This window comes from Varroa destructor, unplaced genomic scaffold (genome assembly GCF_002443255.2).
Source record: "Varroa destructor unplaced genomic scaffold, Vdes_3.0 BEIS01000002.1, whole genome shotgun sequence".
NCBI lineage: Eukaryota > Metazoa > Arthropoda > Arachnida > Mesostigmata > Varroidae > Varroa > Varroa destructor.
In genome coordinates, this window is record NW_019211455.1 from 37,465,499 (window position 1) to 37,483,778 (window position 18,280).

Genomic DNA, 18,280 nt, shown 5'->3' on the forward strand with positions numbered 1-18,280 from the left:
GATGCGGCGGAACTCTAACTAATCGTTAGAAATTTGTGTCTCTAAAGGCCGACGTACCTCTGATGGGCTCTTGATAGATGGGTTTTAATAGATAGCAGTCAGTTTATATGGTTAAATGGAAATTCATAGAATGTTAGGTGATATATGGCCTGAGATGCTATGCGCACGCGTATCGGTATAGGAATTCAACAAGTGGCTTGTATCTTAATAATCTTTTTTATCTCTGTCAACTCGAATGTTAGGATAATGGGGATTACCGTTTTCAGAGTCTGGCTGGCGGCGATGCACAGGAATCTTATTAGCTAATCCGAATTTCCTGCGCACAACTGACAGGGATTGAATTTAAGACATTTCTGCTCTTATCAACTAACTTAACACCTTACCGTAAAAGAACTTGTATATTTATCGTCGGTTACTAGAATAATAAAGCCACAATTGTTAAATTATTAAATAGTAATATCTTACGTTGTGGAATATTGTTTGCTGAGCTCTCAGGCAATAAGAATGGCCTATAGAAATTTTTACTTGTTTTCGAATTTACATTGGATACAATTGGGCTCTACGTCGGCTGTGCAGTCGTGAAAACTATCCGTTGAGGAGAGGGAATAAGACTTTTTGGAGTAAATCACCCTCATATACCGAAGATTTCCAGGCTAGCAAAAGGCCTGTGTTCGCCTTCAGCGGCTCACTCACTCAGTTAATTGAGATAGTTAACTGGCAGGTACTGCTTTAACGATGTTCAGCCTGATACAGTAAAGAATTTATTTTGCAGTATATGAATGTATTCACAAAAACAGCATGCTTCCTTCGAGGGGTTTTTTACTCACGCATTCAATGCGATTAGAGTCCTTGGGTGTCGTTCGAAAAGATACGCCATTCGCGATAATCGCATAGACCTTGCACGCCATTTTTTAGTACTGTCTAGGGAAACCTAGGACAGGACAAAGTTACAGTAAGCAAGCAAGCAAGCCAACAAAGGAAACAGCGAGAATTCTGACCCGTCGTAGGCATCAGCACGTTTGCGGCTAGCGTCGACTTGGGCTATGTGTGTTATTAGTCGACGGGGAGTAAAAACGAAATGTTACTTACGGAATAAGTCGGAAAACTTCATTTTCGTGGTCCGGTGTGTATGGTGGATCCGCCTAGTAAATACGATCTACAGTTGATGAGAGATAAGGCAGCTTAACCGGTACGTTGTGAAAAGGAGATTCACAAAATTTTACAAGAAACACGCGACATCGTAGCACTCTGTGATCCACAAGTAAACTTCTGATTAAGGAGAGAACGCACCAGTTGGGACCAATTCAAGGTAACGATGATAGCAAGATTCGATAGTCAGGCGACAATTTTGACAGGTTGGGGGCGCGCGAGTCGCAGTTAGCACAAATTCGTCTGTTCGCTACAGCAATTAAGTTAGCAGCTGTAAAAACAACTGTAATGGAACGCTCTCCGACCGGACTGAGCAGTAAGTTAAGCCAAACGTAGTAAAGGAGACCTCCCTTCTCTGTGATGTCTCCTGAGGTAGCTCCCAGTCTGTGTAGCGTTTCGGGCAAAAGAACGGGCAACGAAAAAGTATTCGTTCGTTTTTTTCTGCTTTACGGACACCACCAACAAATCCTATTTATGCAAGCCTATCTTGCCAGCCAGTGAACACCTAATTTTTGGCTCCTTTTGTGTCTGGATTAAATCAAGTGAAACTGCAACAAGGTTCTCCTCGACGCACGGCCGTATATCATGATATGCCGTCGTCGTTACTCACGATACCCGTTTTTCTCCTCACCAGCGGTCGCTGCTGAGCGGGTTCGTTCCGTGGTATTTGTTCATCATTTGCCGCCTCTTCCTCATTGCCATCATCATTAACGGCAGCAGCAGCAGCAGCATCGTTTCTCCTTTCCCCGTCGACCTCTTCCTCTCTGCGGTCTCCTGCTTTAAGACGACGACGACGACGACGCGCTCCGTTCCTTGCTTCAGTAGTTGATTTGCTCCGCTACACCACAGAATGACACAAGGGAAATAGCAAGAAGGACCAGAGTCGTGTGGTAGGTGTCATGCTAACACACAACAAAAATAGATGATACCAACATCTATGTGCGTGAATGTATTTGTATTGTTACGCCCATCGTTCGTTGATGATCAAATGGATGACTCGAGGTTCCACGGTAGATCTCCATGGCGTCGCTCGGCAACACCACTCGACGACGAAATTACCGACAAAGTTTCTTTTCCGTCCGACAAGCGACGGTTATTACTTGAGCAACAGTAAACAAAAATCGTATAGTAGCGTAGTTGGTATGTCGTCATTCGGTCGATTTGCAGGTAACTTGTGACGCCTAACTTCCGCTATAGAGCTAATCTAAAAACCTTTCCATTATCGTAAATAGAAGCAGATCTATCTCGCAAACAGAACGCATTGTTAAAATCTGATTGCTGAAATTCAGATTATTACTTCATTTTTGCTAATAATTTCTCTGGTTGCGGAGCGAAACCCTTGCGGCTTTCTCTCGCAAAAGGCTCTGCAAAATGAAAGGTTATTTATGTTTCGATAATTTCCATCAAACACATCCGTTCAGCTAAACAGCCATTGACTTGAACCAGCGAATCAGTCGGTAGCTCTAACTGGTCAGAATTGTTAACTTCCCCTTCCTACTTTGTATGGCTGGTCAAACATCACGACTGTCCGCTTTTTCTACGGCTATATGTGTAGCAAATCTCTGTGACTGAGAACAAACGTTTGGTGATCAATGAAGTAGTAGGATACAACGGTCTGCCAGAATCTATCGATTTCCACGAACTAGCTTTTGGTTATGATACGGTGCGGAGATTTGTAGGAGGGCATTATAATGTTCAACGTTGAACTTTGAACCCCACTTTTTTAGTAGATCCTCTGTTTTTCATGATCCATAAGCACAGTCGTAGCACTACTTAATGTCTTTTGCAGCTTTAATCTGATTTCCTTGAGAGACCTATGTGGGACAACTTCCTACATTGTGTCACTTTTCAGCTGTGTGCGAACGCTTAAAGGATAGTGTTCCCAGTTGAATTAAAGCTGTGAAAAGTCACCTTTCTAAAGCATGTCGACATATGGATTATACTGCGATAACCTGCAATGATTTCATGAAGACGCTTTGAAATGACGCTTCTTCATTTTGGGTGCGTAAACGTTACCTGTTTGCACTGTGCTGGCCAAAAATCGAATATAGATGATGCTAAATAAATGGAACCTTGCCTTTTACACGTCAACGCTTTTAGATATATATATATATATATATATATATATTGGATCAAAGTTTAGAGCTAATCCTAGCGATTGGTACGTTCGTATATCATCATCATGCTCTACAATACAGTAAGCTAGTAGATGTATGCCCATGCCCTCTGTAGGCTTTTGCTTGCAAGAAAAGGAGCTTTACCTCTGCTACCAGCGCACTAAAGTGTGACCATTTAACTCATCGTGTTGTTACGTTCGAATGCTCAAGTATAGAAAAAGGACACTTGAATACATTATCTCGAGATGCACTCAGCAATATTAAAACTATTTGGCACCATTCTTGGCATACAGGTATACAATTTAGATGTTCTCGTTGTGCTAGGACGCAGTCTAGGTCTCAACAAGGTTCACTGGTTATAAAGATACCGACCATGAACATATTTAGGCCAAAACAACTTTTTTCGAATTGGATGAAATATTAATTGGGGCTATTTTGCAAGCAACAACGACTGCTTCGAGCAGCGTTGGTCTCCACCGAAGCTTCAGTTCAAACGATCAGCGGCGGCATCGGTAGGAAGACAGTGTCAAACGGTACTGACGGTAATATGCGCCTCAGCTGGATGAATGCGAGTAGTTTGTATTTACTTGAAAAGCACAAAAGGTGACTTGACCTTGGAACAAGGTTCCAATTCAAAGATCCTTATCCAGATTGATTCGTCTGCACGATCACTAACGTGGTCCTACCCGTGGCAGGAACAGTGGCAAGCTATATATGGTTTGTCAAATACAACCGAGTCGACATTTTGGCAGCTGTGAGGCTTGTCGTAGACTTCCGTAGAGAAACGGCCTTACTGCTTATATTTGTCGTTTACACTAAATCCTGCGTTAACTAGTTTCAGAGTCTACCAATAATAGCAACAAATTGCCCATCTAGAGTTCCTGTTTTGACAATGTTTTTGCACCAGAAAATCAAACAGGGGGTTGTGAGTGGAACCCCAATGAAATACATCAATTTACACACTCGATGTGAAGATCCGCTCTAATTTCCGACAAACTTGGAACTCATACAGTTATCGTAACTTCAGCAAAATGTTTCCTGCCTGAAAATGTCCTGTGTTTACGTAGTTGTTTTCTATTAATCTGCTATATGTTATGGTTAAGTGTGGTTTCGCTTGACGAGCCGTATATTTCCGTTTACGATACCTTTTGAACCTACTGATTGATTTTTTGAGTCATTTATGCATTAGGATTACGAGAATCATCTATCCCTGCAAGTTCAGTTTGAACGCAGGACATAAAATAATGAACTAGGATAAACTGCGAGAGAACTGCGCCGCGTCGGTATGTTGATTCCTTCACCACATTTACGATGTACGCGTCGGAAGTCTGATTATCTAACCAGATTCGCGAAGTTCTAATGCGCCGTCGCAAACGACCGAAATATTTAGTGTGTACCATTTCATAGTTTCGCATAATTACTCTGTTCGGTACTTCGGTTTTGCTACTATGAGCCTTGTCAGTCCGCTGCTGGCCGTTCGTCGTTTCGGTCCTAGAAATGTTGTCAGACCGATCGTTTCTCTCCTGCTATCAGCTTCAAGAGGCTCTGGCAGTTATGAAGTAGAACAAACGTTATTTAACTTGAGCGTCCATTTATTTATCGATTTATTCACAATGCTCTACGGTTTAAAAACATCCGCTGCGCACGTTATCATAGGATAGTACACATTTTCCCGTATAGCAGGCTGTCTTCTCAAGTGGTTGGAAAAGAGCTGACTAAATAAACGTGTATCAAAACGATCCAACACTTGCATGGAGGGTGTTAAATAGAAGTATTTCATGCTACGGATCTAGTGCACTTTGAACCGATCAGTCAATCTCTCCGCTTGCCCAACGAACACTAATCAGCGATCTGCGGGAGCGCTACTTGATGAAGAGTAGAGACCAGCCTATTAACCGGACTGTTCGAATATTTCTCCAAGTGCCAGCGAGTGCGCGCTTCGATAGTAGCTTGAGTTCATGAGTGCATCTTCATAGCTGGGCTAACAACAGCATCGAAGAATAAGTTGGAATGGGCCCATTTCGATATTTGTCAAATGATGACAAATGCTAAGATTCTTTTTCCCCGCCGAATCACCGAGTAGCAACGGTGGCTAGGCAAAAAAGCACCTCCTAGAGGAATGAACAAGAAGCAATCGAAATGGATAAATCGATCTATTATGGACCGACGGCGGACTGGGACAGCCCGAATAGGACATTATAAGCATACTCTTCAAACTTCATTCGGGTTGCTACAGTCAGCGAACAAATCGATGGTCATCTATCTCGTCGTTCACCAGTGCAGTCGGTAGGTCACCTGTTCGAATAAAGCCACAGATAAGGAAGTAGGACCGTGTGCTATGAGAGCCATAATCAACACCTCACTCTAATTACTAATTAGATTAAAGAGAAACGGTCCAAACGACTCGAATCGCTGCTTCAAGTTATTCTAATAAAGCAAACACTTCATCATTTTTGGTGGTCGAAAAATTGTTATTTGTTACCGTACGCTCATCAGAACTCAAAGGCGCAGCGGGGCGAGCGATACTGGTCGGCTGATTTGGCTATCTGAACGATTGTGATGTACCGGTGATGGCTCGATCCTTCCGGTTTCGTGGCACATGGCAACTCACCATCATCATCATCATTCTAACTTTATAAGATATCACTAACCATAGCAACTAAATTGCTGGGTAGGCACTAAGTTTCCTAACACCCATACAGCTTTCCTTACATATAAGGAATAAGTTGAATATATATATATATATATTCAACACTGTGACTCGTTTAAAAATGTTTTACAGCCAAAGCTCAATTTAAAAATACACTAATTCAATTAACGTTTGACTGAGTCGAAAAGAATGAACAGAGGGTTAGTCGTAGGAAGTGTGGAAATGTTTCTCTTCAAAGCTGCGAGATAAATATAGTACTTGCTATATATACACTATGATCAGCCAAGGCGGCTTTAGATATGTTAGCGCTTCGTGATATATAGGTGGTATGTAGTGCATAGACATCTACGCATGTTTGGGGTCTAATCGGTTACTTGTATCTACTGCCAGTGCGTATACGGCACGTGACGAAGTCCATTCAAAACTGACCGGTGCTAGTTGTTTCCTAAAGCGGATTTTTTCAGTTTCCGGAGGCTAAGACGTACGTTCAAAAAGTGGCCGTGGATTGATGTTTCTCCACTCTATTTCGCCGTTGTAGGTTGGCCTCACACGTTTACGTTCACGATAGATTAGAAAGTAAATCGCCTAGTGCGAGATGATCTTGAGAACTTCCGTTGACGCAAAACAGTGCTCAGTTGAACTTAGCTAGGCCAATCGTTGTGCTTTAGACCTACAACACCTAAGCCACAACTAAGATCAAGTTGTGACCAACCTTTGCATTTCAATGCTGTGGGTAAATTGATTTCGTTATGTACAGTTCCTCACGGAAGTACTAAAAATGAAGTATGTAATTGATGCTAGATGACTAGGAACAAAAAATAACGTTATTCCTTATGCAGCTACCCCGTCGAAACTTCACTGTGTTCCCTCTGACACGTGGGTCAGGCGACATTGATAGTAGTTATCTAACTCTGTACAATAGACTGAGGCATTATTACGAAAGAAGTTCACTTCCTCGATTGGGTGAGGAAGGTCTAAAAGGAATACGAAGATCAAAAATAAAGCGTGATGAATTCAATTCCATTGTTAAAGTTGTTGTTATTATTATTATTATTATTATTATTATTCATTCTTTGCTTATTTTCTTCATATTTGCTTAAATTGTACGTTTTTATTTAATGCTCATTAGATACCAAGCCAACACCCCCAATTTATATCACTTTTATGCACACATCGGACTTTAAGGATGATTGTACATCCCAAGATGTTACAGGGAATAACGTATTTTTGGACGAGCTAGGAAGCATCAAAGTCAAAGTCGAGCGCTAAATTCATTTGACGAGGATATTTTTTGATGCCGCCGATAACTGCCTCCGTACCTAATACGACACCTCTGAAACCGATATTTTCCATTTTAACTAAAAAGCTGGAGCATATTTATATAAATTGTTTGTTAGTAAAGGTGTGGACAACGAGTAAGAGAAATGGAATTTGGCATGCCACACAAAAATAGTCAGTGACTCTCTCTCTTACAAAAATCACAGCACGTGGTAACCTGTTAAAGAAGAATCTGGTTCCGAGCTGGCGTTATTGACAGAAGCGGTGGGACGTACTTCTCTGCGTGGACCATGTGAGAAGAAATTTACAGTGAAGAATTCAATGATAGCTCTCAAAAAATCCACCCAATAGAATCAGCCTGCGTCGCAAAGCTCTTATAGATCACCTACATGATTTTAAGGCAGGACATTGCTTTTCACACTATTGGAATACTAGTAATAGTTTTAAGCTTACTTATACATTTGGATCTTGCTAGTATGTTCGAACTTCTCGATACAGTCTATTTATTAAGTTATTATCTTACAAATGCCTTCGTCAACTTTCGAGCATTTTGTCGGTCTTAGAAAGTTCGGTAGGACAATTCTGTAATAAGATCTGCCCTGAGTAATCCTAATTTTCAAAATCTGCTTTTAAACAACCATATTATTCCTCGATTGCGCCTTCAGCTTTAGATTTCTTGTGCTGACTGCATAGGGACAGCGTTTTTAGTACGAGAGGATAATGGAGTTGTTGAGTGGCCGCGTTAGATTCCAGTTGCTACTTCGTATACTTCATTCAAAGCTAAATCGATCTCTAAAACCTAGTTTACCTATAGTTATTTTTTGAGTAGTTTAGCCCTAAATCACTATCGGATAAACAGGACAACATATGAAAATGTATAATAACTTCCTACTGGTAATAAATAAGCAACTAGGTATCAGTGTAAACTTTGTATGGATACCTGGTCAACTAACATGCAGAACCTCAATGGAATTATCACTTATAGAAAGCCTAGACCACCTAATAACTACTAGATCTAATACAAGAAAATTGCTTAAATAAGTCCGCACTAATAATAAACAGCTGCGAATGAGTGTTGCTGACGGATAGAAAAGTCTTTAGTTTGACAATTCTTTATAGTTATAAAGTTATAATACTTACATTAAAGTTATAATATTTTTTAATATTACTTAATTACGTTAGTAGTCGAGTGTACCGCTCCAGTGCAGAAAGTATCAGTCTAATATTTAGATTAATCTGAGTGGGATCTTGATTTAAGCCAGCGTATAAAGGTCTGTTAATACGCGATGTGCGGGTCTCGCCTAAGCGCAGTCGCTCGTCGTTAGTCATGATGATCATAATGCTACTGACAGATAAATATCGTATATGTACTTCAAAAGGAAAAGGTTTTCGGTAGCCAACGTGATGTAAACCGAACGCTGCGATAAGTATCCATCATAGAAAACGTATTTCTTCCTCAACGTTCCGGCCAACGGGGAGCCAGCATCGAGTACTCTTGCTAGTAGCTTACAGATAATCACTTGACTTGACTTCGCCTGCTGTCGAACCATTTCTTATAGAGAGGAGGGAATTCTATGTATCTCTACGTGTATGTGTTTACGTATGGACGCGTATGTGTAATGTCCATGGCTTCGAAAGAAAAGGAGCCGTGACAATGTCCTGATGGCGACAATTCACAATAACACCACTCGATAAATCCTTGCTCTTGTTCCTTTTCCACTTTGCCTACAGCTAGTAAGAGACCTAAGCCGCTCGTTGGTTCCATGGAGACAGCAGTCCTTCGTCATAGTGCTGCTGATCAAAAGTTAAACGGGTTGGATTGCCACGGCGGCTGCACGCCAGTTCGCGCAGGTTTCCTGTCCCGAAGCACCGGCAGAGAACTACTACTGCCGCTGCTGTCAGTGATTTCACGCAACCCTGCACGTCACCACAATCCTATCTTGTCTTTGCTACACAAACTGTCCGACTAAGGATTAGAATTGTGGCACAACGTATCGCATCATCGTTCTCGGCCAATGTATCGACCGAGTAAACCGCAGTGGGATTTGTTCCGCGATGCCTTTTGGGTTGGTTGTAGATGCTGCGCATATCTGTCGAGCGTATCTATCATTTTTCTTATATTATTATATTTACCCTTTACAGGTGACCTCTGCCTTGCATCCTTTAAAGCAAATCATATGTGTTATCGGACCTCTCCACATTTCTCGTATGTAAATATAGAGTCACGCATATATATATATATATATATTTTTTTTTACTGTGCAAGTCCTCTTTATTTTCAATCAAAGTATGCACCATTATTATCTGTTATTTGAATGAAGGCTCATTTATTTCGCTGCTGTATAAATCTGGAATTAGAAAATCTATCAGTTTTTGAAGGTCATTATGTTGAAATTTGGATACTTTTCCTTCAAAAAAGTTATCAAGATTTTATGAAAAAAAATATATTATTTGATGATAAATGACAAATAGCCTCCGCCTGTAATTCCTGCATTCTCTCATGGTGCGGCGTCGAGCGTTATCCTGCAACAAGAACAGTTCAGTCCTGCTCGCTAATCTTGGCTACTTCGTTACAGTTGTTGACAACACACTTCAGCAGAGCCTGGCGAATCTGGACTCATGGAGTTGTCCTGGATAAAATTTTTCCTGAACAACTGAATAAGCCCCATAAAATATTACGGCTGTACACTTATTTTAAAGTGACGTCCTGCCGGTTTAGCTCTGTACATCCACCCACGAATATGACCGTCTGCAACTATCGCAGAAGATCAATTTTTTATCGTGAATCATAATTTGATGAAAGAGTGGATCAGTGTTGCAGCATAACAACGAAAAGAAGCTAGCATCTCTAAATTTCTGCTAGTGGTCCTAGCGTCGATCATCATTCTTAGTCATTCACCTTTGCAGGGAGTCTTCAACAAGACTCAAGTTTTTTAAAGTTCCCTTTTTAGAATTTTTTAATCAAAAAAGGCTCGCGATGCCTCTAATAGCAGAACTTTCACCGAATAAAACGTCCATAAGGCGAAGTCCAAAACCTCATGGTAGTATACCACTCAAATTTTTTGATCTTCCCTAACTCAGTACAGCTTGCCTGTTAAAAGCTCGAGTAAAAGAAATAATACAGCGTCATCTCGAAATTGAATTCAAATATATATACAATGAAGCTCGACCTGCCGGTTTCACGGGTTGGCGCTCAAAGGTGCGATCACGCGTTGACGTGTTCTACTTTATTTATAGCGACTCGCTTTAATCAGAGTGAAGCGAACGTTTTCGATGCGTTACTGTACAAGATGTCATCTTGGTGACACACCAATAAATAGCGTTCTACAAGTATCAAACGATACTTGATAAATTATGTCGCTGACTCAACTGTTAACAGAGCTGGGAAATACTCCATCCTGTGCTTCAGATTTATTTATTCAGACTTATGCAGAAGCTTCACATAAAAACTTTACCAACAGACTCAATCTTATCTCTAAATTTCTAAATACGTGTTATCCATAAATTCAATCTAGTAGTATTAAGCAGCTATCTGCTCTTTACAGACATTTGCCGTATTTTTTGTCCACACCGCGTACGTGTCGTAAAACGTACATTTACACTCTCTTTAAGCAATACACTACAGGAAAAAAAAACATAAGCTACTCGATTTTTTCGTTCGTATGATTCGAAAGTTAACAAACGGGCCTTGTTCAGTTTGCATAAGTCAAGCTCCGTCTTACGATTTAACACTATAGTACTCTCATATTGTCTCTAATTTAATTGATGCTCATAATACATGCTTCCCTGCGTGCGCATTTTCCGTCGGGCTTGCGGTCTAAAGGAAAGCACCTCGGAACTTTTAAGGTTTAATGCCGCGCATATAGATTCACTTGTTTCCTTGCTGAAATTGTGTCTTCTATGGCGCACCATTAGCACTTGAACTAGAGAATACTAGGCCGCTGAGGACTGCAAGGTTTGAGTCTGAGTTTTTTCGAAAATGACAAACTATAATCTATGAAATATATGTAGCTTCCTATTTTTATTTCCTATATATTTTTTGTCCAACTCGGTAAGGCCTTCCGTGCGCCGGCTCCGCGGAATATGGCCCCTCTTGCGGATATCCAAAAATAAAAGTTTGTCCTTTTTAAAAGATTTAATTGATGCAACGACTTATCATGTCTAGAAAAAAAAAGACTTCCTTAATTGGAAATTTTAGTCACATTGAAACAAGCAATATACTTAAATGTTTCATGTGAAATACTTTTAAATAAAAAGTATTTCATTCATTAAGCTGTTCTCCTTTACTTAGTATGTTGCTCTCTAATTTGTTTTTACAAATTTACATTACTTTAAAAGAAGCACTTCAGATAAGGTCTATGGGAATAACAGGACGTAGTGTGCTTAGCTTCACAGCATGCCATGCACCCTATGACGTAAAACCTAGTTACATGTCACTTTTCAACGACAGTATCTGCTCCCCTTTTCGAGTTATGCTCAATTGAACACAGGACAAGAATGACGTAATCAGTTGCTTGCTCTAACGAGATTTCGAGTGTATCTTGCAAGCACTCTCTGCCCCTAAAATTGATTTACCAGTCCCAATAGTGTTAAGGATCATCATTTTATATATCCAGGATGTTTCAATTAGGATCTAAGATTTTTTTCAAAATCCACCCGATCTACATGTGATTAATTGAAGCGTCTAATGTAATAGACAATCTTCGTTTCTCAAAATGTGTACAGACCTACAAATTTCCTGCTGCACTACTGCTCATTTTGTTTTAGCTAACTAGCTACATGTTGACTGCAGCCTTTGCAACAAGCTTGCCCGCCACATGATGCCTGCTTTCTCCGTCGGTAGCTGTTCATTAAGTATAGGTCTCTTGTAACACTGTAACACAACTTAGGGCCATGCACTTCTTCTAGCGTAGATTATACTCTCTCGCTCATTAGAGTGTACCCTTCACCCGAACGAAGGTTAATGGCAGACGCGTTCACCTTAATAGCGTTTTCCTATTTGTCAATTTTAATTTTCTAAAATAGTCTGTCCATTGCATACAGACGAACTGATTATGCCGATCGTTATAGCAACTGCTCACCTTAGGGTCCCGCATGCGGTTTTATTAATTCGACGGCTTTTCGTTACTGATGGTTTGAGTTCGTAGTTCGACGATTATTTTTACACCGACTAGCTATTTATGGATAATGGATTGCCACAGCCTACTCGTCTTTCGTTGAACGTTGAAAATGTTCCATATTTTTAGCTCTATTAAATCTTCAAACGTTTTATGTCCGGTACCGCCACTGAGCAATGTTACAGGCGACTGATTCCCTAAACGAAACGAGAACGGCCTAATTTTGAATCTTTTTTTTTTCTTACAAGGCCTTCCATTAATACAGTTTACTTACAACCAGTGCCATTAAAGGATATGTCTGTCTTATGTGAAACGGCGGAGTGTGAAGTTCAGGTTCCGCTAGTTTAGCTTGCTCCCCTCAAGAAGCCTACTAACGAATTTCAATTCTTTTCTCATACTCCTCAGTTAACTCTGTACGTGTCTCACCTACTAGCCTTCCCAACTAGCCCGTTTAAGACGTATCTATGTAATAATACAGTTCGGTCGTCGAATGATTTTTTCACTAGGGCGTACGTCCGGTGTTGAAGGGTTTTTTCTGGTTGCGGCAGGCATTTCTAGCTCGTCATTGTTATTATTTTTCATAGGACTTAATAGTCACAGTAACTGGCTACCGAGTTTATGAGTTGCAATTATGGTAACGAACGCATCTCAGCATCTAAAATTTCCACATTCATATTATTTCACTTAATATTTTTTACCGATACTTGACATCCCGGGTGGGACCAGGGTATACCGACAAGCGTCATTTCTAAATAAACTCCCGACTTTGACATATTGATAACCGGGCATATGCAACGCGAATTTCGTTAGACGTATTTTACAAACGTTACGTTAGATGTTTATAAGAAAAGTACCTCATCTAGCTCAGTGATCAAGGAAGCGGACCTTCAACACGTGTCAAAGAAATCAACTCTCTCAAGATTGACTGGCCAGAAACCATTTAATCTACTCGATTATATAATAAGGTAATTCCGTGGAAACTGAGTTGTCTTAAAGCAACAAGCAGCTATTAGCTAAATGCCTGAAGTAATCAGATTTTGTATACGTAAAACTGGTTCATGGGAATTGACGATATGCTTAAATAGCTTTATTTATCTACCTGTCTACCTAACAGTGCAGCCTTGAATTACCCAGACCTCGAATTTAGGGGTCGGCGAAACCTTCCACGAAATACCTAATGAGCTTAATCTAATAAAAGCCAAAATTATCGAACAAAACAACAAATATTCGATGAACCAAACTGATGAAGGTAGTCGATAGACAAACTGAATAAAATTCTTAGGCATTTCTTACAATTATCAACTGGAGCTGTTGTACATCAAAGTTTCATATATGGGTATATATAATTAACGACTGCAACACAAGTCTTGGTTTTATAAAACTACCCAAAAGGGCGGGGAGGGAGTGTTGACTTGGAGGAGTAGAGTAAACTGTCCTATCTAATTCTTCATAATGAACTGGGCTCAAATCCTCAGCGATGTTGCCTTTAAAATTTAGATTTTTCTTTAATCTCAAGTGTAGTCTAATAATCCATTAGTTAAACTTAGGTTTATTGCAAATGGCACATGCTGCTATACTTCTATCACGCAGGTCATTTAATTTTTTTTTTTCAGAGATTTTAGGGTGGTGCATATTCATCGCGTGTTTACACAATTAGCAGTTGCTCCTGAAAATTGGAAAGGGTAGATTTATTTTACCTTTTTTCTTGTAACTTCACAGTTTCCACGACATGCAAGTTACGCAATTGTCGCTTTCTGTAATCATTCAGATTTACAGAAGTTTCTCCCTGATTTAACCTTTCTGTCATGATAGCGCGTATGTTCTTTGCTTATACATCCGTAAGTCAACTCTCGAGATGTCTCCTGATCCCATGAAGAAATTACCACTTCTAGAGAGCACAAAGATCACGCTTGATAGACACAGTAGCTGACAACCTTTGCGAGCAACTTCTAGTGCGGGGTGCATTTCGAGGGGTCTTCAAATATTTGAAAAGACTTCGCTGTACGTTACAACAATAGCGTTACAGCAAAGATCAACGTCACCATTTAGCGTTAGTAGCTTACTAGGTCATGCTACCCCGCCACTGGAAGGTCGACAATTCGAATGAGCGATTTGTTCAATAAGCTAGAGGTACTTTTAACAAAATGATCTTAGCAGAAGTATAGCTTCCGGTCTAGCAAAATTAGCTAATCAAAATCACAATGTTTACCTTGAGAAACCATGCTTTTCTGTTACCTTTCAGGTACCGGATCGAATTTTCTCTGCTCCCTGAATCACATTTACGCTATTCGGTATTCTTCCTATCTTACCAAAAACAATATTCTGAAGTGAAAACCTTGAATCCCGTGGTCACAACGTTTTAATCGTTAAGAACTCTCTTCATGACGAACCTAATTTATTATTAGCTAAAGCTAGACTTTCTTTCATGTCGAGGTTAAGCAAAGGCACAGGCCTAACAGCCTTTCTTTAAAGGTCATTTTATAAAAACTAAAAAAACAAAAAAGTTTGGTAACTAACAAAGAATTATCTGTTTTTCAATAAGAATAAAGTTTATAATAACTTACCGAAGGAATTGCCGATATGAGAACGGCCAAAGTTAGTGCAGCTTTTAATAGAAAAAGCATTTAGCTTCAAATACCTATAAAAATGTAAATTGTACGTTAAAATTGAGGTATTTAGTCTGTCATGTGCACTTAATCTTCCAGAGGTTTATCATGTATTGCTAACCTTCTAGAAGCAGCTATCTAGTTATCAACGTTCCGTGTACACAGAACTACAATCACTAAAAAGTGTGTCTTTTAGCGTTTTGAGTACATTACGTTACATTACAAACGTTAAGTACATTACAAACACCAAAAGGGCCATTACGCGAGTCGCATTTTCAGCACTTTTCTATCTGATAGTTGCGGCGCTGTTTCCTTGTGCGCAATTTGCACAACTAATCTTATTTGGAATTAATATATAATAGACGAATTTTCCAAGGTGAGGATATAATACTTAGAGGATAGCGACTGACCCTTGCCCCCTTGTGTTGTATCATTTTAGTCAGCATTCAATTAATTGGAACTAATACGCGTAAGTTGGTATTAATCTGGCCTGGTCCTATCACAATTACACTATCCATATTTCTAAAACCTCAATTTCTCTTAGTAGACCAGCTAGTCGTTTGGAAGCCTTTCATTGGTTTGTCAAGCCCGAACCATCTTTTAAAACATGCTTAGTAAATGTTCCATTCAGACAAGAGTTGATTTAGACAAGAGCCATCTGAGATGATTTTCGACTAATGATTGATCGGTCAATCATCTCACGTCTATCAAGCGTCGCTTTGATACCGTAGGAGATATCTAACTGGGTTTTTACACGCGAAACGTAGCAGCTGTCTTTCTAAATTCTAGCTGCTAATAAGTGTGGTGATCAGGAACAAATTGAAAACCTGGATTTCGCAGGCTCCGATTCCTGACGTGGAAAGTCTGTAAAAAAACATCTCTTGTATTTTTTCGGATTTCCTACGATTCCACTGGTTGTCAAATAGATTTCTAACACCTTAACCGTTGAGCCCAGTCTTTTCCCTTTACTACGTTATCACAAAAATCGTGTTGTAGTGTAGAATTCGATAATTAATGAAACCCTTTCTAACGAAATAGATTCTATGTTTTAGATTACAATCTAGCTTACCATATGTAGTAACTATCATCTTACAAACAATATTTAGCGAGTGTTTACAATATGTTTGGAGAGGTAACGTATAATATATTTCTTCGAACTAATTATACTCCAGAGAATATATAGTACGCACTCATTATTAAAGCGCTCAATAAGAGTTATAAATATTAAAAAAAAAACACTTACTTTGAAATTTAACAAGAAGTGTTATCTAAGAAGTGGATGGAACATACCTTGTTCCAGCGCCATGGCAGCACTTTAGAGAGATCCGGCGGCGTAAATCGAAGAGATAAGCTGTTCAATTTTTGTGTACGGACCAACCATAAAGGATTTACTTTGACAGTTCACTAGAACAAAGCAGTTCGATACGAATAAAACTATCTGCTGGAAACTGTATTTACTGGCTGTCTGAGTTCTCGGTGGACACAAAGAGTGGTGAATGCATGTGAATTGTTTGTATTAGCGGCTTTTTTGGCAAGGAAGGTAAGCAGCTCGTTTTGTACCCTTTTGATGTCAACTTTGGCTCCAGAAGAGGAAGGCGTCATTTGAGGGTGTCCGTGCGCACGAAACGCCCCTAGCCCGTAAGCCCTTCGCTCATTGGTTTGTCTATTGGCCGTCAACAGCGGCTAATCATTGCCCCTAGTAACATTTCGTCTTAATGCGCTATCTCGACTAAGCATTGCGGATTGTATTGGAAACCTATGTTCCGTGAAATGTAATTAAGCCACCACCTACAATTTTTTTTCCGCCCCTAACAATTATCGGTAGTTACTGTTGCACCCTGTACAGATTTGTTCATTGTTTATCTCATGATGTAAAGAAGACATACATAATTATTAAACACAAGTATCTGTATGGCTATAGTGAGATGGAGCGGCAAAGTACGAGCTACATATAATTATTTTGACCTGAAGATTTGGAGGATTATTAGCGCCCAAGTTTTCTTCTCGCAATAACTAGATAGCCTTCCCTATTATGATCGACATTAAAAGACTACCATATTTATTAATATAATGGTTCACTTATTAACATAGTCCATATTATTTAGACCCTCTAAAGTGAGAATAAGTATATACGTGAATATGACGAGTATATGCTTTTCTCAATTTGCGTAAAGAAATAATTCATTTTCTGTAATATCTCCTATTTTCAATGGCCTATTGTCCTTTACTACATACAGCTATAAGCAAAGACGCGTGCAAATTTTCTAAAAATGTGATAAAAGGACCTTAACATTAAATTCAATTTTACAGTGAATACTTAAATGGTTGTTTACTTTCTAACTTTCGGTATTTTTTAAAAATCATTAACCATTCTCTGGAAGGGAGAACCACTAACGCAAGCGGGCATCATTGCTGAGACAGGGTCTGATCTTCAGAGCGTCATTATTCTGTCTACTTTATGTAGGTGAATTGCCTCTTTATCATGGAGGCTAATCCTGTTATCATAAAGATCAGACTAGATCTGTTCCAATGTATCAGCTAATGCCTCTAGTGTGTAGAGTAAAAATCGGACGAACTTTGGCGGAGCGCTTACCGTGACCGGCATGCGTTCACCTGCTATTTTCGGTGCTAGAACAAAATGACAAACTCATCGTGGCGAAAAACAGTGCGTCGTTTTTATGGAATCTGAACAAATATCCACTATATATTACCACTTCATATTTAATATGTTCTATGGGATGAACCTTCACTATGATTGAAAAACTCGTTTTCTGACCGTAATTCAGTTATTACCAATTATTGCCAGCTTGCATGCGGCTTTTGAAAAATGCGTGGAGGAACTCTAGAAGGCAAATCAAAAAATACTCAGTACTTTTTGCTCTGCATTTTTGGAACTTTTATCCCACACATTTAAATCAGCCTTAAATTCAATTCTGCTGAAATTTTTTGTACGCATTGTATTTGACGACTTACGTCTACCAATATTGCTTGATACATGGGAACTGTTAAAAAAGATCCCGGCAGATTAGATGGTTTATATCTTGAATTAAAAATAGCATCGCAGTGAATGAACGTTATGTTAAATAATCACGACCGTTGGGAATGACACTTCTAGCATATGCAAATCACTTTGTTTAGAAACACCCGTAGAAACAACTAAGAACACTATATCAGTATACAGATATATCTATGGTGGGGTATCTAAATCCGGACAAATTTTGTTGGATTCTTGATTATAGCAAGTATCCATTTATCCGCTATTCTTGATACTAGCAGACTTTTGTTTTTTCTAAAATAAAACCGCCATGATGGAAAATTGTGCGTCATTTTCGCAGTTTAAACGGAGATCAGTTATTCCCGCGA

General features: G+C 39.5%; 1 protein-coding gene across 2 annotated transcripts in view; it reads right to left on the reverse strand.

The window, feature by feature from the left end:
- Positions 1-16,444, reverse strand: part of LOC111245413 (serine/threonine-protein kinase Sgk2-like) — a 28,956-nt gene extending 12,512 nt beyond the window's left edge. The window contains exon 1 of one of the 2 annotated variants that reach the window (XM_022793759.2): positions 16,208-16,444. In XM_022793759.2, the coding sequence (XP_022649494.1) occupies positions 16,208-16,223 (16 nt within the window). In that variant the 5' untranslated portion in view covers positions 16,224-16,444. Of the gene's footprint in view, positions 1-1,089; positions 1,765-16,207 lie in introns of those variants that run through there. The other variant, XM_022793756.2, reaches the window with a different exon arrangement.
- Positions 16,445-18,280: the final 1,836 nt, after the last annotated feature.